The sequence below is a fragment of the Geotrypetes seraphini genome, chromosome 5, assembly GCF_902459505.1.
Source record: "Geotrypetes seraphini chromosome 5, aGeoSer1.1, whole genome shotgun sequence".
Taxonomy (NCBI): domain Eukaryota; kingdom Metazoa; phylum Chordata; class Amphibia; order Gymnophiona; family Dermophiidae; genus Geotrypetes; species Geotrypetes seraphini.
Genome location: NC_047088.1, coordinates 82,121,756 through 82,146,648, shown reverse-complemented (window position 1 = coordinate 82,146,648; position 24,893 = coordinate 82,121,756). Strand labels below are relative to the sequence as shown.

Sequence of the window (24,893 nt, the reverse complement as noted above, 5' to 3'; positions counted from 1 at the left end):
GATCCCTATGGAAGACATTTTTATTTTGCTGAAGCCCGTATTGGGTCATTTGTATTTTATACGTTATTTGGTTTTTATCTTGTGAGTCACTTAAGACTGTATACACCATTGTGGTTTGTTTTTAAGATTATTGTTTTTAAGTTATTTGGACACTTATTAAACTATAAACTGGTACATCCAATCTCCTGTTCCACAATCTTTTATTGTTTTGCTGCTTCATATCCCCTATGGAATCTTTTGGTGCTACTTGGATTTTGTTGTAGTACCTTCTGTTCGACAATCAAAGTTTGAAGCGAATAGGAGGAGGCCTTTCTCAGTGGCTGAACCTTGTCAATGGACTCAGTTGCCACATTAGCCATAAACTGTTACTTCTTTTAAGAACTCATTGAAGTGTTAGGAAAAACACTGTGGTTGAATTTATTCCACCAAAGGAAAGAGGGCAGGTATTCAACTTCAAGTACTTCCTGATGCCCAGGATCCTGATTAAATATAGTCAGATAAAAGTTCAGGAAGGTTTGCGTAGACACCCTCACTCACCTGATTCAAAGAGGGGATTGGCTATGCTCTTTGGACTTGAAGGATATTGTATACCCATAATCAGACACTTCCAGATCAGAGGAAATCTCAGATTCAGGTTAGGAAAGAATCACTTCTAGTTCTGTTTACTAACATTTGGCCTTGCATCAGCACCAAGAGTTTTCACAAAATACCTAGTAGTCGTCACAGCATCTCTATGCTAGTAAAGAACACATCAGAGGATGGAGCAATTAAATCCACATGCAAGACCATTCAGGTGCTGGAACTGCTAAGGTTCATTATAAAATTACCTCAAGTCCCAATTCAGCCTCTCACAATAGTGGGAGTTCATAAGAGCCCTACTAGATACAACTCAAGTTTGCTCATCTCTCCTGTAACTAGGTTGACGCTTTGGTTCAAATAGTCTCAGAAGTGCAACAGAATCAGCAGGTTGTTGTTGTTAGGTGCCATCAACTAGTGTTTGAGCCCTAGCGACTTGATGAACTGTGGATTTAAAAAGAAATCGGTTTTGTGCTAGTCTGGAAAGGTCCTCCAGCATCAGCCCCATAGTTGTTTTCAATGTATCCAGCCATCTGATTGCAGGTTGCCCTCTTTACCTGATTGCCCTCTTCCTTTGATCTTCCCAAACATGATGTCCTTCTCCAATGATCTCTCTCTTCTGATAGTGATGGCGATAATTGTATTAAGCAATCATAAAAACAACTTATAACTAACAGAAAGCATAGACTAGGGGTTACACTGACCTAAGAACTAACATATTTTTTCACACTGTTCCTTAATAATGCTTGGGAAGCAAAACTTAGCAGTTTACCAGTTTGGCTTAGGTCTGCTGGGATGTCTTGTGATTCAATAGCATGTGATAATTTAAGTCATTACTGTTGCTAAGGAAAATTACTAATGAAGTATGATTAACCAGAAACCATGTGATTTGAATAGAACCAATAGAACACTGCTGAAGTATGAAATCTGTAACTGGATCCTAGTGAAGCATTTGTAATCTAATTTGAAGATGTACCAACTACGTATGTCATAATACCAATAAAATGGCCAGTCAATTGTATTTAGGTGAGACTTTTTAGATGATGTCCTACTAGTTAGTAGGATGCCAAAAACACTCCCAAGGCCTGGTAGGTTTCTTTTCCTTGGCCTCCTCTGGAGATAAAGATAAGTACTGAAAGGGTATGTAGTCTGTTCATGTAGTTATTAAGACCAAATAATGGTATGACTAAAATAAGACAGTCGTAACTTCATCATTTGGGCTACAAGTGACATAGTTGGTTTGATCTCTTCCAGAATTGATTTGTTAGTTCTGGCAATCCAAGGCATGCCTAAAATCCTGAGTAATCTGAGGAAATACTTTTTTACGGAAAGGGTGGCAGATGCATGGAACAGTCTCCCGGAACAGGTGGTGGAAACAGAGACTGTGTCTAGTTCAAGATGGCCTGGGATAGACACGTGGGATCTCTTAGAGAGAGAAAGAGATAATGGTTACTGCAGATGAGCAGACAAGATGGGCCATTTGGTCTTTATCTGCTGTCATGTTTCTATTGCCTTCAAGCTCAAAATCTTCATCATTTTCCGTGTTCATGATCTTCATCTTGTTTATGTTCAGTTCTAATCCCATGTTATGACTTTTGGGTTTGACTCTTCTCAGTAGATACAGCATGTTGTCTTTGTTGCTGGTGATGAGCATTATATTATCTGCATAGCGCAGGTTGTTTATATTTCAGCCACCAACTTTAAAACCTACACTCTCTTCTTCCAAATTTGCTTTTCTGAAGATGGTTTCACCATACAGGTTGAACAGGTAAGGTGTCTGGATGCATCTATGCTTGATGCCAGGATAGTAGGAGGAAGAAGTTGCCTCAGCATATTTCTTGACTACTGCTTCCAGACATTCTACTTGGCTGAGTACATTTTATGATTTGGCATTATATCCATGAGCATTAATTAAGTTCAGAAACACTGACGAACATTTTGGACTCCTGATGCAGGCTCATTAGCCGAAACATGGCTCATGTCGAGTCAAATGTAAGTGTAGATGATTTTCTGTATATGCTATATTTGTTGCCATTAACGTGCTATTCATTTGAAGATCTGGCTCACTCTGCTTCTTCTTTGGATTCCTTGGGATTTGTGCAGAGCAGACTTTCTCTGTTGTTTTGTTTATGCTGGATACCACAGGGTCAACACTCACAGCTCCAAATCCTTTTCTCACTTTATTCCTTTACTTGAAACTATCTATGGCCTAAAGAAGAGAGTCAGGAATACAGCTAACAGTGAGCAAGCCTGGCAAAATGCCTAGGGCCATTCAACGGTAGGAGTCACCTGAGATTGTACCTTTTTCCCCTGTCCCCAGGTTCAACATCGCACCAGCTCTCCCCTCACCCCTCCCCAGATCCAATGCTGCACCAACTCTACCTCCCTCTGGGTCCGGCACTACATTCTACCCACAAGAAGTTACATCAGAGGCGGGACACGCACAGGAAATGCTCCATTAGTCAAAGAGGCAGGTTTCTGATATGTGTGGAAGACCAATGGCAGTGGCAGCAGCAGTGGGGACTGGGGGAAGAATTGGAGTAATGTTGAACCTATGGGGCCACGGGAGGGAAGGGGGTAGGTGGGGATGGAGAGAACTAACCAGTGGGAGGACAGAGAGAGATCTGGAACAAAGGTGAGGGGGGAGAGTGAGGACAGACGCTGGATTGTTGTGCAAGGTGGGAGAAGAGAGCAGAGATAAGAGACTGGACCAGAGGAAAGAGGGGTACAGTAGCTTGACCAACAAAAAGAGAGGCAAGAGATGTCAGATTACGGAGGATCAGGGAGGAGATGCAGGATGAAGAGAAGTTAGACATGAGGAAGGACAGGAATTCAGAATAGGCCAGCCTAGAGGAAACATAGGGACAGAGACAAGAGAAGAGGCGGTAGATGCTGGACTACAGGGGGGAGGAAGCAGAGAAAAATTGGACCAGGGGAGAGTGGGGAAACAGATGCTGGACTAACAGAGGGCAAGAGAGATATCAGAGCATGGAGGCTCAGGGGGCTGCAGGATGAAGGGAAACTGAATATAGGGAAGTAGAGGGACCCAGAAGTGCTGGCCCTAGAAGGAACATTGGGACACAGACATAGTCGCAGAGGGAGTAATACTGGACACAAGGGGAGGGATAGGATCACAGAGAAAGGATACTAAATATGGGAGGGGAAAGACAGGGATAAGGGGAGAATCCCCATCAACACAAGTAACTCACAAACTGGTGTGCTTTGCAAAATATTAACAAGTAATAAACAGGCACAAAGGCAACATAGACAAAACATTGAGGAACAATGCAGTACTAACCTGTTGTGTGCAACGAGCACCCCAAGAAAGGCCTTCGTAATGTGTATACTCATAGAAACACCCCACAGGATCTGGCAACTGGCTGGAAAATCTTCAAGAGTAACTGAGGTAGAATGGAACAGGCTACCCCAAACAACTTAGTGAATACAGAGAGAGCGGGTCATATGGAATTCTCCAGGGACTAACAGAAAGAAGATTATCAAAGGTGTAAACTTAATCTTCCATTCTGTTACATCCCTTCAGGATTCCATACGCTAGGTGATGTACTAAAGCCACGGAAGCCAGGGAGGGACAGAAGAGCCTGCCCACAAAACCAATGTCCCGAAAAAACGGCAGCAGAACACGCCGCCACACCCATTCAGTAAACCGGGTAAAAGTATGAAGAGAGGAACATGAGCCACCCTGTAAATCTCATCAGGATGAATCGCGCAAGATACCACCCATGATACCATCACCCTTCCCGTCGAAAATGCTGTAAAGCAAAATTGGCAGCTGCGTACCACGAGCGAAGTAAGTTGCAGAAATGGCCATTCGAATTCATCGAGCAATCGAGGACTTGGATGCTGGCCCACCACAGTTAAGCGCAGCAATGAGAACAAAAAGGTGATCAGACAGCCCAGAACTCAGTTATCCTTTCCAAATAAAGGAGCAAGATCTTCGGAACATCCAATTTGCAGAAGATCTGATCTCCACGCTCCGAACCTGTCATATGAAATGCAGGCAATCTAAGCTTCTGATGGACTTGGAAAGCCGAGACTACCATCGATAAGAAGGAATGTACAGTAGAGGAAAACATCCGCGTCTATCACAAGGAAAAAAGGTTCTCTGCGTGAAAGAGCAGAAACTCCCAAATACACCATGCTGATACAACGGTGGCCAGAAATACTGTCATGAACATCAGGACCAGAACTACATCCTATAGTGGTTCAAAGGAAGGACTTTACAAAAATGTTAAAAGTCCACAAAAGGAAAAAAAGATGCAAGGGAGTAGGCAGACAAAGCATCCCCCTCATAATACACCTGGTCAGATCTGAAAGAGAGGTAAGCGAACTAGCTCCTCTGCGTGCCTGAAAACATGCAAAGCCTGCAACCTGAACTTTCTGGGAGGCCACTGCCAGACTTCTGGCTAAACCTTCTTGAAGGAAAACCTAATTCCTAGCACCCCCACCCCTGCAGATAAGTAGCTGACCCAGAAACCTCCTCTCCGATGTCAGAGGGAAGGCTTGTGGGCCAGCCACATGCAGCGTGTGAATCGCTTCTCACACTGTCCCTGCATGGAGTTCACTGGCGACAGAGGGAACAAGTGCAGCTCTAACAAGTAATTGGGTCGGCTTCGGGGGGGGGCTGTGGTCAAGCAGGCAGGGAGGGAGGGATCCCCGGCAGCAGCTTCAGCAGGGATGGGTGGGCAGATAGGGATCCCCGGCGTATAATTTAAATTTGGCAGAAAGGGGGGACACAAACGACACAGAAGGAAGAGAGGGGGCATGAACATGGGACACAGAAGGGAGAGAGGAAGAGGGCACTAACTTGGAACATAGGAGGGAAGGAATAGAAAGAGAGAATTGTTGGGCATGAGTGTGTGTGTGAGAGATGGTGCACATGGAGAAAGGAAGAAAGAAAAATTGGGCATAGAGAAAGAGAGGAGTGAGGTAGAGATGCATAGGGAATAGAAGGATGAGAGGGAGAAATGTTGGATATGGTTGTGGAGAGGGACCAGAGGGACAGATTGATAAGGATGCAAGGGGGAGGAATGTTGGACATAGTGATGACGGGAGACATGTGGCATGGTGTTGGAGAGGGGTGATAGAAGGAGAAATGGGCATGGGGCTGGTGGGTAGTGGTGAAAAATGCTGCACCTGATCTGGGGGATCAGAGAGGGAGAAATGTTGGCTGTGGCAGTAGAGGGAGTGGGAGAGATGCCTGGATCTTTCAAGACAGATGAACAGTGAGAGAAGAGAGAGTGGGAGACATATTGCCAATAGGGGTGGAGGAGAGAGGAAGAAAAGTTGGACTCATGGAGGGACAGAGAGAGATATTGGTTGGGGAAGGGAATGAGGTCCAGAGGAGAGGAAGCATGCAAGAGACAGAAAGAAATATTGGATGCATAGTCAGAAGGAAGTGCAACCAGAGACTCATGAAATCACCGGCCAAAAAGGTATGAAAAATGATTTTATTTTCAATTTAGTGATCAAAATGTGTCAGTTTTGAGAATTTATATCTATTGTCTATATTTTGCATTATATCGTTCTGTTTTTCTATAGTTGTTACTGAGGTGACATTGCATATTTTAAAGTCATCTTCCTTGACCTCTTTGAAAAAACCTGAATATAAATGATAATTAACATTTTCTCTGTGTACAGTGTGCTTTGTGTTTTTTTTTATTTTGTGGTTACTATTATGTATTAATAAGATTATATTGTGTGTATATGAAAAATGGATGGAAGAAATTGCATTACAATTGGTACTATATTATGGGGGTGGAGTCAGAAGCAAAGCTTGGGCAGGTCTGGGGTGCAGCTTGGGGGGGTACTCAGTTGGTATTTGTTAAGCTTAGGAGGTACTTGCTTGAAGAAGTTGAGAAACACTCCCCTAAAGCAAATAGTTTTATTTTAAATCAACTGGGGGAACTACTTTCACTGATTCCAAAACAATATACCTTAAATTGATAACTGGGTTTGAGGGTTCATGGTTTTCTTTCTTTGAATTCATTACCTGTTGTTGGGGTTTTTTTTAGGGGGTGGAAGAAATGGCAGGAAATAAGAAGGGAAGAGGGTTACATACTAGAATGCATTATGTTGTGGGTGTCCTAAGGGGCTATAAGAGTCCAAGCCCTTTAGTACTTGAAACTGAAATGTATGGGGCATTCTTTAGGAGGGAGATGTAGCAGGAGAGGAGGGACTGGGAATGGATCATTAATCCTCCACTGCCCTAGGAACAAAACTTAGATTCTATTGAGATGACCTAAGTGTTTTACATATACAAGGGTTGATTCATAAGTCATGGCAACTATTTTTTTTCTCTTGAAAATGTGCCAACACTGGAAATCTAATACATACATTTGAAAGTGTGTGATAAGTACTTCTTAATGTTGCCACCAGATGAGAGATGAGTGCAGCGGTCTCTGGTAGGGGAGAAGCAAAAACATGACATTTGAAATCATCATTTTATTAACAAACTAGTAATAAATGTTAGCTGTTTCACTAAACCAAGCACACAATCAGCTTGAGAGTATGTTTAAATGTTAACATCCTTCAAAGCATTGTCAGGTACGATTATGGCATTGCATAACAGTTCTGGATGTTTCTCCCGTACTGCACAATACAGGTTGTACTGCAGAAATGACTCGTAATACTGTGCATTCTCAATGTGTCCCTCATGAACTGGATGATACACAAGACAACCTGGGAGACTACCTTGAAGGACGTTAACAGTTAAACAGTTTGTACTTGTACTTTGTTGTTCATGTTGTACACTGTATGCCATAATAAAATGATGATAAAAACTGATTCTAAAGAGAAAGCTACCACCCACCTGAGGAGTAAAGGCAAAAATATTCTTCCGAATGTCATAAAGTTTAGAAGTCCCCAGCACTCCCATATGTCTGTATGGCCGTCCACTTAGACACATTCTCTTGTTGCGACCTGTAACAATATCCAGAAGGTAAAAATGTCATACATGATGATCCTGCTTCAAATTTAATCTCCTGCCACTGATTACATTACATTACATTACATTAGGGATTTCTATTCCGCCTGTGCCTTGCGGTTCTAGGCGGATTACAATATATAAGATGTCTGGGCAATTCCAGTAGAATTACATTACAGGATAAGAGTAGATTTCAGGAACAGTAGAATTATGATACAACAATTTAACAGAATGGTACATAAATATTATATATCGATTGAATCAAGTTAGATCAGGTGTAGTGTAGAAGGGTTACAGTACCTTCTAAATCACAGACAGGAGATACTATAGGTGGGTGTTTCTGAAGGTGTTGATTGGGAACTCGTTGGGAGGAGGTTAGAGTGATGGGAGATATTTTTTGAACAATAGTGTTTTTATTTCTTTACGGAAATCTTTTATGTCTGTTGTTTTGATCAGTAATTCTGAGATGTCAGAGTCGATTTTCGCTGCCTGTGTCCCTAGGAGGTTGTCGTAAAGTTTCTTACGACGAGTTCCGTTGAGAGGTGGGTAGGTGAAGATGTTCTGCGTTCTCCTTCTTCTGGGTGAGAGGTAGTAGTGGAAGCGGTTGTTTAGGTAACTAGGTGCCGTGCCGTGGGTTACTTTGAAAATGAGACAGTAGAGTTTGAATTGTATTCTTGCTCTTTTTGGTAGCCAGTGCGATTCTAAGTATGCATTAGTAATGTGGTCATGTTTGCTGAGTGAGTATATGAGTCTGAGGGCTGTGTTCTGGATGGTCTGCAGTTTTTTTATTGTGTTGATAGGGCAAGGTAAGTAAAGGCTGTTGCAGTAGTCTACAATGCTCAGCACAAGAGATTGGACAATGATCCGGAATTGGTCTTTATTAAAAAATTTTCTGATTTTTCTTAGATTTCGCATTGTGAAGAATGCTTTTTGGGTGATTTTATGAATTTGTGTTTGCATTGTGCAGCATCTGTCTAGATGTATACCCAGGATTTTGATTACCATAATGCACTGTGAAACTAGGTACAACATGCACAAGAAAATAATTTATTTATTTCTAAAATTTCTAGACCGCCTATAACTAAGCAGCTAACAATTAAAACATTCATAATATTTCAGAGAACAATACATTTACAAAATGCATTCAGTTACATTACAAATCAAATAGTAATTCAATTCACGTAAAATAATGTCAAAAAAAACTCAACGAGTTTGCATATTAATCTATCTCCACTAAATAAAGCGCAGCAATCACAATTCTGGATTCTTATTAAATAAACATACCAATACAATTTCAAAGAAAAGCCTCCACAAACAGTTGTGTCTTCAACATCTATCTAAACTTTAACCGGTTAGAACAGGTCCTCAGAATGCTGGGTAGAGAATCTCTCATGAAGGAAGTAAAGAAACTGAGAGAGGAGGTGGCAAGACTGAGAAGCATCCGTGAGAATGAGAGGTATATCGATGAAATGGTTCATGAGGCATCAAAGATTTCCAGCAGTGGGGATGAAGAGGCTGTGCTGAGGGAAGACAGCTGGAGTCAGATTACAGAACACTGCAAGATTGGTACTGTGACTCCCCCCTTTCCCCCCCTACCTATTTGAGACAAACATGGGAGAAGTCACTGCTTCCCCTGATTTGTGCCATGGCATGCTACTACTATTTGGGTTTCTGCTAGGTACTGTGACCTGGATTGGCCACTGTTAGAATCAGAAGACTGGGCTAAAGGGACCATTGGTCTGACCCAGAATGGTTGTTCTTATGAGCACCCACTGAGTTCGCTTGCTGGTCTTCAAAGGGAAACTCTACAAAGCATTTCCCTCTGAAAATGAGCTTACAGTCTTGCAGAATGTAAAACAATTGCTCTCAAAGGAATAGAGTGAGCAATATGAGTTCTGCCAACCAATTTCAAAGCAGTAGAGATTACAGTCTTATAGATTCAAGTTTTCCAATGCTATAATTCTTAATGCCTTAGAGCCATTAGCCATCTAAAGCCCATTCACAGAAGTGGTATCTTCACACAACTTGATACCTAATTTGTTCTCATTGTTCCTTTTGTATTACATTTTAAATATTTAAGTTGATGACAATGTAGTACCATACCATACAATTTCTCATAATCCCACAATTTTCTACATGGATTCAATGTGGTTTACAATAAAAATTGTAACAGACATAGCAATTAAGGTATAATTTGTGGTTGCAATTGATTAAACTAATAGGACTACAAAGACAAAAGATTTGGTGTTGCCTACAGTAAGACTAGAACCAGTCATGATAGTAAAAGCAGAATGTCTAGATTACAGATGTCCATTAGTCTTTAGATTGAAGAGAGACGAGGTATGTTTTTGGTAATTTTCTGAGGTGACAGTAGGAAAGAACTTCTCATAGACATAGTGGGAAATGGTTCCAAGTTTTGGGGCCTTGAAATGCAAAGGTGGTCTCGAAATAGTTTTTTTCTGTGAAATTTTAGGTATTGGAAAGGTTAGATTGTGCTGTTACGTAGCCCTGGAAGATTGGTACTCTAGGATAGTTTAGGCTCCAGGAGTTATGAACACTCCTATTAGGGTCATGTATCTTTTAAGCTCTTATAAGCTGTATTCTCCTCCATGGAATAGTGAGGGTGAGAGGTGCCCGAAGCAGTGGAGCTCCTCCACCGCCCTCTTCTCCGTCCCTCCACCTCCACATGCTCCTTCCCCGCCCCGCACAGCTTCTCTTCCTCTGTAACGTTCCCGACGCGAGCAGCACCCCAGCAACCTATCAAGCCAGCGTCAGCTCTTCCTGACATCACTTCCTAGGCGCGGGTCCAGGAAGTGACATCAGAGGAACAGCCGATGCTAGTGCAACCAGGAACGTTATAGAGGTACGGGGGAAGGGAAGCAGCATGCATGCGCGACAGTGGGGGGGGAGCAAAAAGGACAGATGCCTGCACTCTTACCAAGACGGTGCCCAGGGCAGACCACTCCCCCTTATTATGCCACCAATTCCTCTGAATCAGACAGTGATAACTTGGCAAAAGTTACTGACTTCTACAGGGATACTCACCCAACCTGGCATAAATGTGGCTGAGAATTCGTGCTGGCTGCACCCGAATAGGATAAACATCTGCAACAGTTTCTACTTCTATTCCATGCTTCTTTAGAATGGCCTTGATTTCATTCGTTTCTGCTAAAACAGAAACTGTGAAACAAAAAGCAGTGTCAAAAAAGTGGTAAAAATTAGCTGGTATCAAGCATTCAGAAATATTAATTAATTCAATAAATGACAAGCTAGGAGAAATCATGTTCCTATATTTTATTTATCAATTATATATCAGGATCTGAGACCCGATGTTGTTACTAAAGAAGTGCTATAGGTGCACGCCTGTTATGAGAAAGTTCATTTTTTAAATACAAACCCAAGAAAAATAGAAAGTATTGTTACTTTCTTATAACAGATAGGTGTTTTTTTCTTTGTAGACAGCAGGACTGAAAAGCATACAAGTGAATGATAAACATCACCATATACAGCTGTGATGGAACAGTTTTCCCAGAGCCTGCAACATAGTGTAAAGTTCTGAGCATGCATGGCCCATCCCGTGTACAGCTGTTTCCTCAACTCCTCAGTTAGTCTGAAATCTCAAAATATATCCAGGAATTGTGTGACTGATCAATTCACCTATCTATCTAAAGAAGTGCTATCATACAGTCCTGCACTCTTCTAGTAGCACTATAAAAATGATGATCAGCAGTAGGATCTATGGAGAACACTTGCTACAGAGGAGAAAATATGTTTCTTCCATCAACAAGCACGACTAAGAAAGGCACACATATGATTGACTCTTCCCCAGGGCCTCCTGCCCACCTTATTTTATTGGCCACCCAACTTTTCTCCCATAGTTCAGCACTTCATCTCTCTTCCACTCTCCCCTGCCTACATCCTGAATCCCTCCCTCTCTTCTCTGCATCTCTCAATCCCCCATGCCCACCCTGCTGTACCTTAAAAGTGATCTTCACTTCTAGAGGTTACCAGAAGTGAGCAGTTATTCACACATGTTGCTTATGGCCAGCCCCAAAACCTGCCCTCTGACATAACTTCCTATTTTGAATAGATGGGATGTGGTAAAGATAAGGGAAGGGAGAAAAAGATGATAGGACTGCCTACGGGGGAGAGAAGACAGAGATGCTATATCACATGTGGTGGGGGGGAGTGGAAAAGAGAAAGATATACTGGACCATGGGGTGTGGGTGGGGGAGAGATGCTGGCAGGCAGAAGAGGGAAAATGGATACAAGGGAAGGGAAGAGATGGAGAATTCTGGACAGAGTGGGACATCATGGAGAGATGTTCACTATGGGGATAGAAAGGGGAGCTGAGGACTAGGGGTGGAGAAGGACTGGAGAGAGACGATGGAGAAAGGAAATGAAGGGTATAGAAAAGGGGAAGGTTGATTACATGGGACTGAGTTCAAGAAACCAACACCCTGAGCCAATTTTTGTTCTAGTCCTCTACCCCAACCCCATTTTGGTTATATCTTCTGGTGTAAACCGCAGATATTGGGATTCAGTGGTGGCTCAAGGCAATCTTCTGCTTTAAAGGATGAACTGATACATCCCTCCTTTCCAAACAAATCACAGTGGAGATATGAAGTAATGTTGGTGTGCAATTTATTCAACAATTATAAAAGTCTGTGCGATGGCTCGACATTCATGTATTTCGGCCAATATGGCCCGCCTCAGAAGCCTTATTCAAAATATTCAGTTACTTGAGTGGTGTAGCCTACAATGAAAACACTTCATCCAAGTATTATGAATTCTAATGAAGATACTGTACCGATCTCTACACACACGAACAGCTAAACATTACTTCATATCTTTTCTGTGATTTGTTTGTTTCTGCTTGGATTGTGGAGATCTTTCTCCTGGTTTGTCTGACCATCCCTCCTTTCTAGGGCATCCAAATGGAAGGGGCTTCCTCAGAGCTCCAGTCAGGGAGCAGGGGGACCCCTTCACTAGGAACACTGGTCAGGTGATTGTCCTAAGAAAAAAGAAAGCAACATATTCCCTGGCTATATAGAGGTCAACTTTCAAAAGGCACATGAATGTTCAATATATCACCAAATGTCCAAATACCTTTCTATAACCATTTTGAACAAAAGTACATACAAAGGGGCTTTTTAGAAAGAGCATTCAAATCAGAACTGGGACATTCTGCTCATAACACCCCCCCCCCAAAAAAAAAATAAAATAAAATAAAAAATAAAAATCATCCATCTAACAGCATTCTTATGAAAATGGCCATACACACATTCTTGCAAAACCAAGTAGTAGCCTAGTGGTTAATGCAACAGACTGTAAACCAAGGGACACTGGTTCAAATCTAACTATAACTTTTTTGGTAAATATGATCATTCCAGGAACAGAAAAATATTTACTGTTTGTAAACATATGATACCTTCAAGCCTGAAGGTACAGAAGGAGAAATTAGGTTCTTACCTGCTAATTTTCTTTCTTTTAGACTCTCCAGACCGATACAGTTCACTGATGGGTAATAGCTCACAATGACCAGCAGATGGAGACAGAGATAAAACTTTGACTGTAATACTAATAGCTGTGCTTCCCTCTAGTCTAGGGGTGCCCAAAAGTCGATCTTGTTGCATTTGCGTTCTCCCTGCTTCCCCAACGCAGCAACAGGACAGGCGAGTGCAGCGACTGCACAATCACTGGGCTCCCAAGCCTTCCCCCCCCCAAACTTCCTCTCCAACGTCAGAATTGACATAGGGGGGAGGGAAAAGGCTTGTGGGCAGGGCACTTGTGCAGTTGCTGCATGCGCCTGGCCAGTTAATAGACAACCCCGCGAAAGACAAAGGCGCGCGCTGACAACTGAGCGCAAGATGGAGGCACGCGCCGAAGAAAATTACAGTTTTTAGGGGCTCTGACGGGGGGGTTTTGTTGGGGAGCCCCCCCAGTTTACTTAATAGAGATCGCGCCGGCGTTGTGGGGGTTTGGGGGGTTGTAAGCCTCCACATTTTACTGTAAACTTAACTTTTTCCCTAAAAACAGGGAAAAAGTGAAGTTTTCAGTAAAATGTGGGGGGTTACAACCCCCCACGCCCCCCACAACGCGGCGCAATCTCTATTAAGTAAAGTGGGGGGGTTCCCCCCCACGCCCCCCCATCGGAGCTGTAAAAACAGTAATTTTCTGCGGCGCGCACCTTGGTCCCCGCGCTCTTTTGACCCGACACCCACCTGGCCTGTTGTGCCATCGGGGAAGCAGGGTGTGCAACATAAGCTAAATTGGCGGTGGTGGCTTGGGGGCATGGAGAGAGAGAAAGCGAGAAAAAGAAAGGGGGGCAGGCAGAGAGAAAGAAAGAAATGGGAGGGGCAGGGAGATAGGAAGAAAAAGTTGGGGGAGGGAATGGAGTGTGTCGGGTGGCAGAGGGCAGGCAGGGAGGAAGAAAAAGTTGGACTCATGGAGAGACAGAGAGAGATGGTTGAGGAATGGAATGAGGTCTGGAGGAGAGAAAGCATGCAGGAGGCAGAAAGAAGGGAAGAAATATTGGATGCACAGTCAGAAGGAAGTGCAACCAAAGACTCATGAAATCACCAGACAACGAAGGTAGGAAAAATTATTTTATTTTCAATTTAGTGATCAAAATGTGTCCATTTTGAGAATTTATATCTGCTGTTTATATTTTGCACTATGGCCTCCTTTTACTAAACCGTGATAGCATTTTTTTAGTGCAGAGAGCCTATGAGCGTTGGGAGCAGCGCAGGGCATTCTGCGCAGCTACCTGCGCTAAAAAAACACTACTTTTTAGTAAAAGGGAAGGGGATATATTTGTCTGTTTTTGTATAGTTGTTACTGAGGTGACATTGCATATTTTAAAGTCATCTGCCTTGACCTTTTTGAAAAAAAAACCCGAATATAAATGAAAAATAACATTTTCTCTGCATAGAGTGTGCTTTGTGTTTCTTTAAATTTTATTGCTGGTAGATCATTTTGACTTGGTCATTTTAGAAGTAGCTCACAATCCAAAAAAATTTGGACACCCATGCTCTAGTCTAACCAGTCTGCCGAATAGCCAAGCAGAACTAAAAAGTGCTAATTATAACAGTAACAACACTCCTAACAGGAGTAATAACTAATATAGAGCAATACTGTTAGAAATTACATAGAAGAAGCCCCTTCAGCAAAACGTCCCCTTAGCTCACCAGCTACGCCAGCTGAGCCAAAGCTGCTGTTCTTTTGATCTCCCCGACCCTATAAAACTACTAGAAACTGCAGAAAAAAACACACTCCACGTGAATCCTATAAGAACAACAGACAGACAGACAGGGTGGGGACTGTACCAGTCTGGAGAGTCTAAAAGAAAGAAAACTAGCAGGGTAGAACCTAATTTCACCTTCTTTAGTATCTCTCCAGACTGGTATAGTTCACTGATGGAACATACCAAAGCAGTACCTATCATGGGTGGGACCCCCAGAGGGCCGCCACCAGAACACGCTCACTGAACACCGCGTTCTGACGTGCTTGGATGTCCACACAGTAGTGTCGCACAAATGAATACAGAGAAGATTAAACCACGGCCTTACAGATATCCATTGGAGGCATCAGAGAAGACTAAGCCCAAGAAGCTGCCTGACCCCAAGTGGAATAAGCTTTGAGAAAACCAGAGCAGGCTTCTTCTGAAGAAGATAGGCAGAAGCAATAGTCTCTTTGATCCAGTCTCTTTGACCCACTAAGAGGACAAAAGATGATCTGACTTCTGGAACTCCTGGTTCCGCTGAATATAAGAGTGAAGGACCCGACAGACATGCAACTTGCGCAACTGCCTCTGTTCCGAAGAGCTACTCAAGACTGGGAGGACCACGGACTGGTTGTCATGAAAAGGAGAAAACACCTTTGGCAGAAAGGAAGGAACAGGCTGTAGCACCACACACTCCCTAGAAAACTCCAGGAACGGAGAACTACAAGAGAAAGCCTGCAGCTCAGAAAAGCATCTCATAGACTTGGGGCGACCACCACTGAAGCAGAGCATGCTGAAGTGGGCACATGTGAGCTCGGGCCCACCGAACTACATCTAGGGAAGCCACCATCGACCCCAAGACATCCAGGGAAACCACCATCGATCCCAAAACCCGGAGAAAAACCTACTCTCGAGAACACCGGGAAGCCATCAGAAGATGAATATGTGACTGCAACTTGATCACTCGTGCCTCTGGCAGGAAGACCTTCCCCAAGCTGGTGTTGAAAAGAACCCCAAGGTACTCTAGGCGCTGAGACGGAGCCAACAGGCTCTTGGACAGGTTGAGTACCCATCCCAGTGACTGTAGGAACTCCACAACCCAAGCCGTAACTCAGGAACTCTCCTGAAAAGACTTTGCTCGGATCAACCAGTCATCCAGATAGGGGTGAACCAGAATGCCCTCCTTGCGCAAGGCCGCCGCCACAACCACCATAATTTTGGTGAACGAATGCGGAGCCATGGCCAGACCAAAAGGAAGCGCACAAAATTGATAGTGCCATCCCAAGATCGCAAAGTGAAGGAACCGCTGTTAGGAATCGGAACATGCAAGTAGGCCTCCGTCAAATCGAGAGAGGTCAGAAATTTCCCCAGCTGAACCACCAGAATGACAGCTTTCAGGGTCTCCATGCAAAAATATGGAACTCACAGAGCCCTGTTGACCCCTTTCAGAGCCGGTGCCACACTCCTGCGGAGGCATAGGCACTACCGCTTTGAGATCTAGCAATCTTTGAAACGTTTGGCGAAAGGCCTGCTTCTTCCATGCCGCCTGACAAGGAGAAGTGAGAAAGTGATCTGGCAAGGAGCAGGAAAACTCCAGAGCATAACCGTCCTGAATCACCTCCAGGACCCACTGATCTGTTGTGATCTCTGCCAACCCCTGAAAAAAGTCTCATAACTGAGCACCCACCGGAACTAAGGGAGGCGCTGGCAAGGAGTCATTGAGCGGGACGGGCGGCAAGGGAACCGGCGGTGGAATCACGTTCCCCCCCCCCCCGAAAGGACTGCATGCGTTAAAAGAAAAGGCCCCGGGGAGACCCAGAGGCAGGAAAAGAAGCAGCCCCTCGACCAGGGCAATATCTGCAGAAATCACGCAAATGCCCCTGAGCAATGCCACCTCGCTCAGGCGGGCGGGCAGTCTTCAGGAAGATGGGGCACCTTAGAGTATGTTAAGGTATGAACCAACTTGTCTAAATCCTCGCCAAACAAAAAGAGAATCCCGAAAGGGAAATTTCGTCAGCTTAGCCTTAGATGCCGCATCTGCCAACCAAGCCCGAAGCCACAAGGTACAACAAGCGGCCAATGCCCACAAAAGGTCATACATTGCATCAGAGAGATAAGAAGCACACATCTCAATTTTGGCTACTTCCTGTTTCACCAAGGACCAGTCATCAGACTCATGGTCAAGGACATGCTTGGCCCATCGAAAACAAGCCCGAGCTACCAGACCGCCACACATCGCCGCCTGGACAGCAAGGGCAGTGACATCAAAAGTCTGCTTAAGGAGGGACACTAACCTACGCTCTTCAGAGTCCCTCAAGGCTAAGTCGCCCTCAATGGGCACTGTATGCCTCTTTGTGAAAGGTGGGAGGAGCCAAACTTAAAGGAGCACAGAAGCCACTACTTTTGGGCAGGGGTAGTTAGGAACCCCCTTTTTTATCTTTTATTTTGCATTTAGTCAGTCTACATGGTCCCTTTGCCAGAAACTCCCTTCAGAGACCGAGGACTGGGGAATAGGGTTTTGCTTTATTGATTTGTTTAAATTAGGTCAGTAGGTACCCCTGAGTTCCTGAGTCAGCGAGCTAAATCTCATTTGCCTGCAGAGATCTTGGTACCCAACATGTGACAGCTGCAACATTTCCAGTGACTTTCCTAGACTGGTAACACTGTGTGCACACAGATTTAGGGTACTAGGCCAGATTCATTCCAACACAATGTGACATATAAGTACATAAGTACATAAGTAGTCGCCTCCGCCGGGGCAGACCAGAGGTCCATCCAGCCCAGCGGTCCGCTCACGCGGCGGCCCACCAGGCATATTGCCTGGTCAGCGGTCCCTGACTAATTTTATTGCCTTCCTCTACAGTTATCTCTAAACCTTCCACTGCTCTTATCTGTACCCCTCAATCCCTTTGTCTTCCAGGAACCTATCCAGGTCATCCTTGAAACCCTGTACTGTGCTATTTCTTATCACGGCCTCTGGAAGGGTGTTCCATGTGTCCACCACCCTCTGTGTGAAAAAGTACTTCCTTGCGTTTGTTTTAAACCTGTCCCCCTTCAATTTCATCGAGTGACCCCTTGTTCTTGTGTACTTGTGTTCTGAGTACTCAAGTTACTTGTAGACGTTCATTGTATGATACTTACCTGAATAGGATCCTGTTGACACCTGTAGGGGAAGAAGAGAAAAATATTTTGGGGGACAAAGAATCATAGTCTTAATGCAAAGGATCTAGACTGTATAAGTGAAGAAGAACGGTGTACTTGATGCTATAGTCCTTAAAGGTTGATGGTTGCAGAATTAAGTTCCAGTAGTAAAACCACTGAGGGGAATGAAGAAATAATTAAATTTGTGTGTACATGTGCAAAATGGTTTTGACTTTATAGCATTTAACTTGAACTTTACCAACTTTAAGTGGTAACTTTACATCCGGTTACCTTTGAAAATTTGTATTTAATTCATTTTCTATCCCGTTCTCCCCCAAAGAGCTCAGAACGGGTTACAGGTTAACATACATAATATACAGTTTACAGGTTACAATTTGCCTTAGTAATAGTAAAATATTTTTTAATACAAACTTATGTTCTAATATGACACAAACTGAGGATAACTAGTGCCAATATATTTTTCAGAAAATTGCTCTAAACTTATCTCTGTACACGCGTTTTTCTCTCCACAAAGATTATGTTAGGGCACTGGTTTTTGACCTAAGGGCCGCTGCGGGAGCGGACTGCTGGGCACGATGGACCACTGGTCTGACCCAGCAGTGGCAATTCTTATGCTCTTATGTGATGGCCAAGACCACTGCGTCCACCACTGGCAACTTCAAGGTATCCCTATCCCGCTCTGGGATGGGATACAGTCGAGCCTTAGAGTGCGCAAAATGAAAGGGCGCCTCGGGCTCTTTCCATTGCGCAAGCACAATATCCCAAATATCTTGATGCATAAGAAAAGAGTGGGATGCTGAGTGGATCCCCCGAAGCAGAGAGTCCACCACATGAGGGGGCCCCTTCAAGTCTTCCTCAAAACGCAACACCTAGGAGACCTGAAGAATAAGTAGAGCTCTTCCCACTGAAAAATGTGCGCCACTGTTGCATCCTCGACAGCTGACGGAACCAAAAAACCTCCACCAACAGCATCCATCCCCCTGAGAGAATCCTAGAGGTCTTCCAAAGGGTCCAGGTCCTCATCAAGAGAAAAAAAAATCATCGTCCCAAGAGATCCTCAGCCGCTTGGACAAGAGAGGAGGAGACAGGAATGAAACCAGCGCTGAGGGAGGCTGAACCAAAGTGGACACAGAGGGAACAACCCCGAGACCCCCAGGGCAGAAGCAGGACCCTGGCCGCCTGAAGATAAGCCTTACACAAGGCAAAAACAAAATCAAGGGAAAACACTCTAGCGGCTCAATGGGACTCACTGCCTTAGGCGAGGACCCAGCAGAAACCTGCCCCTGTCTCTTCAATACAGGGGGAAGGTCACCTGAGGCTGCAGACAAAATGAAGGTGCTTCCCGCCAAAATCAGAGCCAAGCCTGCTGAAAAACATGCCCCCAAGGCCTGTAGCAGCTGAGAAGCCTGAACCGCCCCAGCCGCTAAAGCAGGCAAGCCAGCAGCAGTGGTGAGGAAATCCCCAGCAGGATTGGCAGTAAGAGAAACCTTATTTCCCTGACTGTCGGAGGCTGGGGGAATCCCTGGGTGGGTGGCGAAGGAAGCCTGGGCTTCTCCACTGTCAGTTGCTGGCATGCGAGGCACTCGCAAAGGGGATCGCTGAATGCCGGCACCCGAAGTCAACGAGGATTTCCCCTTTGCGGCAGCTGGTACACTGCGAGCACAAGCCGGCCACATCGATCTCGCGTCTGGAGCACAATGAGCACTTTTTCCCTTGTGCAATACGCGACCTAGCTAAGGGAAAATGTGACGGTTAGCAATAAAAAGCAATAACAATGAAATGAAGGCTCCCTTCAGACCGGATTTTTTTTTCTGTCAGAAAAGACTCCACTGGCTCTCTAAGCCATATGCCTTTCCGGTATCGGTTGCAAGGCTTAAAGCTGAGGCACCTCTAGAAAAATTTTGGGTGAGGTGGAGGAAATGGGGGGGGGACCCAACTCATAACCCATCGAGTATGAAACCCTCGAGATCAGACAGACCCCAGAACAGGTCCCTCCAAGCTCAATCTGGCACTAAACAGGGACAAGAAGGCTTCTAAATAACTTCCAACAGGCCTACACAACCAAGAGAAGACTCACAAGCTTACCACACCTGCTGAGATTGAGAACACACTAGTTAGACTAGAGGGAAGCACAGCTATTAGTATTACAGCCAAAGTTTTGTCTCAGTCTCCATCTGCTGGTCATGGTGAGCTATTACCCATCAGTAAACTGTATCGGTCTGGAGAGATGCTAAAGAATGTATTTTTCTGTTCCTGGAAGGAGCCCCAGAAAAGCATTAATAGTTTTATTCTATTCCAGCCCTGCACAACATACAGCCTGCATGTGGCCCAAAATGGCTCTTACTGCGGCCCGCGACCGATAAGGCTCTCACTCCGCGCTCCTTCTCTTCCCCCCAGTCTCATCTTTAAAAGCACTGCCGCTGCTTATTAAGGATCAACAAGCTAATTATGGCAGACTAGAGAGCAAACCTAGTAGGCTGCCGTCAGTCTCCGCACATGTTCCCTCTGCTACAGTCCGGCCCCTGACATTAGAGGAGGGGCGGGACCGCGGCAGATGGAATGTGTGTGGAGGCTGATGGCAGCCTGCTAGGTTCGCACTGCAGGCTGCCGTAATTAGCTTGTTGGTCCTCGATAAGCGGTGGCAACGCTTTTAAAGGTGAGATTAGGGTGAGGGGGAAAAGCAGAAGCGTGGAGTGAGAGCCATATCGGATGCGGTGGCTGCGGCAGTCAGAGCACGGAAGACAACCTAGCTGGGTGTGGGAAGCAGTGGAGGTAAGGCACTGTCTGTCTCAAGGGCCCCGGCAGGATGGGGATTGCCGGAGATGCTGGATCTGAACACCGGGGGCGGGGACAGAAAAGGACCTTGGGGAGGGGCATGAAAGCAGAATTGAATCAAAAGGGAGGGGGAAGACAGGGCAGATGCTGGACTAGAGAGGGTAGAGAGGGGAAACACCCTGAACCGAGGAGAGAGTGATGCCACCTGGGGAGGGGAAAGACAAAGAGAATGAGAATGAGAGAGCCAGAAAGACCTGGATCAAAGGTGGAAGGACTCAAATGTTAGCAGAGGGAAGATAGAGAGAGGGAGAAATCTGAAACAAAGGGGAGGCATAAGAGAGGGGGCAGAAGTTGGACTTGGGGGTGTATAGAGGGAAGAGAGAGAAAGAGACTTCAGAGAGGTATAAAGATTCTGGACCAGGGAGGAAGGAAGGAGAGAGAGAGAGAGAGAGAAGCAGAGAAAGACCTGGAAGAAAGGAGGGCAAATGCTGGTGGGAGAGGGTTAGCAGAAAAAAGACAGAGAGAGAGAGAAAGGCCTGGACCAAAGGGGAAAGACAGGAGGCAGAAGCTGGAAACTATAGGAGGTGCAGACAAAAGAAACAGAGGGGGAGAGACTATGAGGAAGAACAGAGAGATGGAAGATCATAATAGAGGAAGGAGAGAGAGGGAGGCTTGGAACAAAGGTGGTGGTAGGTACAAAGGAGAACTGATACTGGATCTGGAGAGGGTAAGCAGAGGCAAAAGAGGTAGAGACCCTGGACCCAAAGGAGATGGGGCTGGATTGTGAAAGAAATGTTGGATGCAATCAGAAGGAAGTCCAACCAGAAACTAATTAAATCACCAGACAACAAAGGTAGGAAAAATTATTTTATTTTCAATTTAGTGATCGAAATGTGTCAGTTTTGAGAATTTATATCTGCTGTGTGTATATGAAAAATGAAAGGAAAAAATTGCATTGCAATTAGTAAAGGGGGCAGGATCTGGGGCAGAGGTCTGTGGTTGGGGGTACTTAGCTTGAAGTAGTTGAGAAACACTGCTGTAGGCAATCAGCCGCCACCAGTGCCTCTCCTCTCCTGCCCTCTTCCCTGCTGGCACCCCCTACTGGTGTCTCAGGGCCCATCTGGAAGACCTCTGCACATGCACGGATGTCAACGTGATGTCACATATGCGCGTGATGTCATCATGGCAACATCCACGTACTTACGGGTGCCTCGAGCCATGGCCACTACCTGAGGCCCTCACTACATTTTCCAACTTCGTTTCCGCCCCGCCCCGGATCATTTTTGAGTTGTGCAGGCCTGTTCTATTCTATAGCTATAGCTTTACAGCTGGATTTGAATCTGTGTCCTCTGATTTACTGTCCATTCCACTAATTATTAGACTTCTCTGATCTGCTTGTTTTGTTCAGTAAGGCCATAATACCTGCAGCTAACATACAGTCTGGTTTCTCTCTTTAGTTTCACTTTTAGCAGAGGAAAGAAACAACCACTGGAGGATTAAGAAGAGGTCATGTCTTAATCACTCCGGTGGTCAGCTGCTCAATTAGAACACCTTTTTGTAACTTGGACACGACTGAAACAGATCTAGATTAAAAAAATTCTTTTTAGATTATGTTTCTTCCCATTAAAAATCGTCATTGAACTTTGTACTTTTGGGCCCTCCTTAGCCCATTCAAAACATACCCACAACACTGTCTCTAAATGAACTACAGTGTGAAATGTCCAAATTCTGACTTTCCAAAATCAGGATTTGGACATTTTAAGCAGATGGACTTATATTTTAGGCATTTTGAAGCAACTATTTACTTTGAAACAGAGTCCCATATAGTTTCCTGTATCAAGAATATGAAACATGAAGTTGATGTAAAATGTTGTAAATATTTCCCACCGCACCAGAACACTACTTTCTGAAAATGAATTGTGAACTGAATAAACACATCAAAAAGTTTTATGGTGTATCTTGCAGAAAAATGTAAAGTCAAAAAGTAATGTTTCAATTTAAGCAGATATTTGAAGAAGATTCCCTTTGCATGAAGGCATGCCATCAGCCTTGGCCACTATTGATCTATGATCTATGGACTTGTCAACGACACTCTGCTTCAGCTTAGTCCAAAAAGAGATGAGGTGCTGTTTAAGGTCTTCAAAGTCAGATATTGTTGTCTGGTATATGCGCTCCTGTACCAGCCCCCAGATCCGGTACTCAATTGGGTTTAGATCTGGTGAATTCGCAGGCCAGAGTTCTGGACCAGTGAAGTCTGGGGTCTCCCGATGTAGCAGTTCTATGGTGTCCTTTGCCCGATGTGCTGGGGCATTGTCCTGTTGGAAGATTTTGTCTCCCAACATGCAATGGATCGCTGGCAACAGCTTCTATATCAAGAACATCCAAGTAGTATGTGCTGTTGATCTTAACCTCAGGTTCAATGAAGAACAGATTTGCAAATCTGAGTTTCGAGATTGTGACCAAGACCATGACTGATTGGCTGAAGATCAGGCAGGTCCGTAATAAGCATTTGGCATTAACCTCACCCTTCAGTTTTGTTGAAGGCATGTACAGGTAATCATTCTGTGTGTTAATTGGTGGAGCTACTGTAAATATCTTTTCATCTGTAAACCAGATGAAGCTGATGTTGTGCTTTGGGTACTTGGCCAAAAGCTGCTTGCACCATTTGAGGCATGTGTCTTTGTTGTGTAAAGTTAACTCTTGGGCACGACACTTTGATTCCAGATCGTCATGAATTATCTTAACCACAGTTATCTGGCTTATTCCTGCTTCTTTTACTATTTGGCGAGTTCGGTGTGATTGCATCACATCCTCCTGGTTCGGTATAACATCATGTACAATGTCAACATGATCTTGTGTGTGAATCGAGCGCAGTCATCCACTGCCTGGCTTACAATTCATAGTGCCCGTTGCTCAGAACTTGCATAACCTATCAAGGCCATTTTTGTTCCAACTCTTCTGTGGGAACTCTTTCAACAATCGTCGACTGCTGTAACCTTTTAGCAGTACCAAGTTCTTTATCAGAATTCTGCAGTGAAAACCACTTTGATAAAGAGAACATTTACAAACTATCGTCTGCTTCTGCCCATATCCCATAGCAAAAATTCATTTTCACAAGGTAGCATTGTGGTGCAGTGGGAAATATTTACACTTTACATCAACTTCATTCAGGACACGATGCATTATATTTCACAAGAAACAGCTTCAATCAACCATAAAACAATAATATGTAAAAATATATAATATTAACCTTGGACCACAACATCAGGCTTTGGGACAGTAGAAAATCTTCGATTCAGAGGATCAATTTCACCAGGAGCCAGAAATCCCTAGACAAATCCAGGAACAATGAATTACAAACTAAAACATACAATGCTAACAATAACTACCACCACCTATATAGTACCAGGTTCCCGAGCAATATAATCTGAAAAGAAGCCTATATTAGCCCGGGGTACAGCTCTGCTCTAGCCCAGCCCTGAGAAAAATAACCTAAAGGGTTTTGTTTTGTTACTGTCCTTATACTCATCCTTGCTAAAAAGAAGGTGCCTACTTTATATTGCCCAGCCTTCAGAATGGCTGCACTGGAATATCTTTAGAGGCCATATACAATGTACTTTGCTTTATGTTAATCATTTGGATTTACGTTCCATCATAATACCTGGGGATTTAAGAACTGCACTAGGGACCAACAAGCTGTGCAAATTTAAGGGTAAATTCAAGAAAGGTTGCCAAAAGTTAGGCATCTATCATTTGGGCCCTAAGCATCAATTCTATAATGGCAGTCCACTGAGGTGCTTAACTTTAGGCACAAGCAGTGATTCCAGCTCATAAGCTAGTGTGTTTGCATTCAGATTTAGCAGTTAAGACACAAAACATGTGTTCGCAAGTCTTAGGCATGCCTCTGATCTACCTATGCTCCTTTTCCAGTCCATGCCCCCCTTGTAGTTGTGCGCTATAGATTTTGCATGCGCATGTTATAGAATATCACCAATTAACACTACTTAGTGCTAATTGTTGCTTGTTACCATCAATTTTCAACTCATAGTAACATAGTAGATGACGGCAGATAAAGACCCAAATGGTCCATCCAGTCTGCCCAACCTGATTCAATTTAATTTTTTAATTTAATTTAATTTTTTTTCTTCTTAGCTATTTCTGGGCAAGAATCCAAAGCTCTGCCCGGTACTGTGTTTAGGTTCCAACTACTGA

General features: G+C 44.2%; 1 protein-coding gene across 4 annotated transcripts in view; it reads right to left on the bottom strand.

The window, feature by feature from the left end:
* The window catches only part of PHKA1 (phosphorylase kinase regulatory subunit alpha 1), a 252,951-nt gene that overhangs the window by 137,699 nt on the left and 90,359 nt on the right, over window positions 1-24,893 (bottom strand). For all 4 annotated transcript variants that reach the window (XM_033946131.1, XM_033946129.1, XM_033946130.1 and 1 more), the window contains exons 13-15: window positions 23,932-24,010; window positions 10,565-10,699; window positions 7,406-7,515 (exon numbers count right to left, since the gene is read on the bottom strand). In XM_033946131.1, the coding sequence (XP_033802022.1) occupies window positions 7,406-7,515; window positions 10,565-10,699; window positions 23,932-24,010 (324 nt within the window). The remainder of the gene's footprint in view (window positions 1-7,405; window positions 7,516-10,564; window positions 10,700-23,931; window positions 24,011-24,893) is intronic.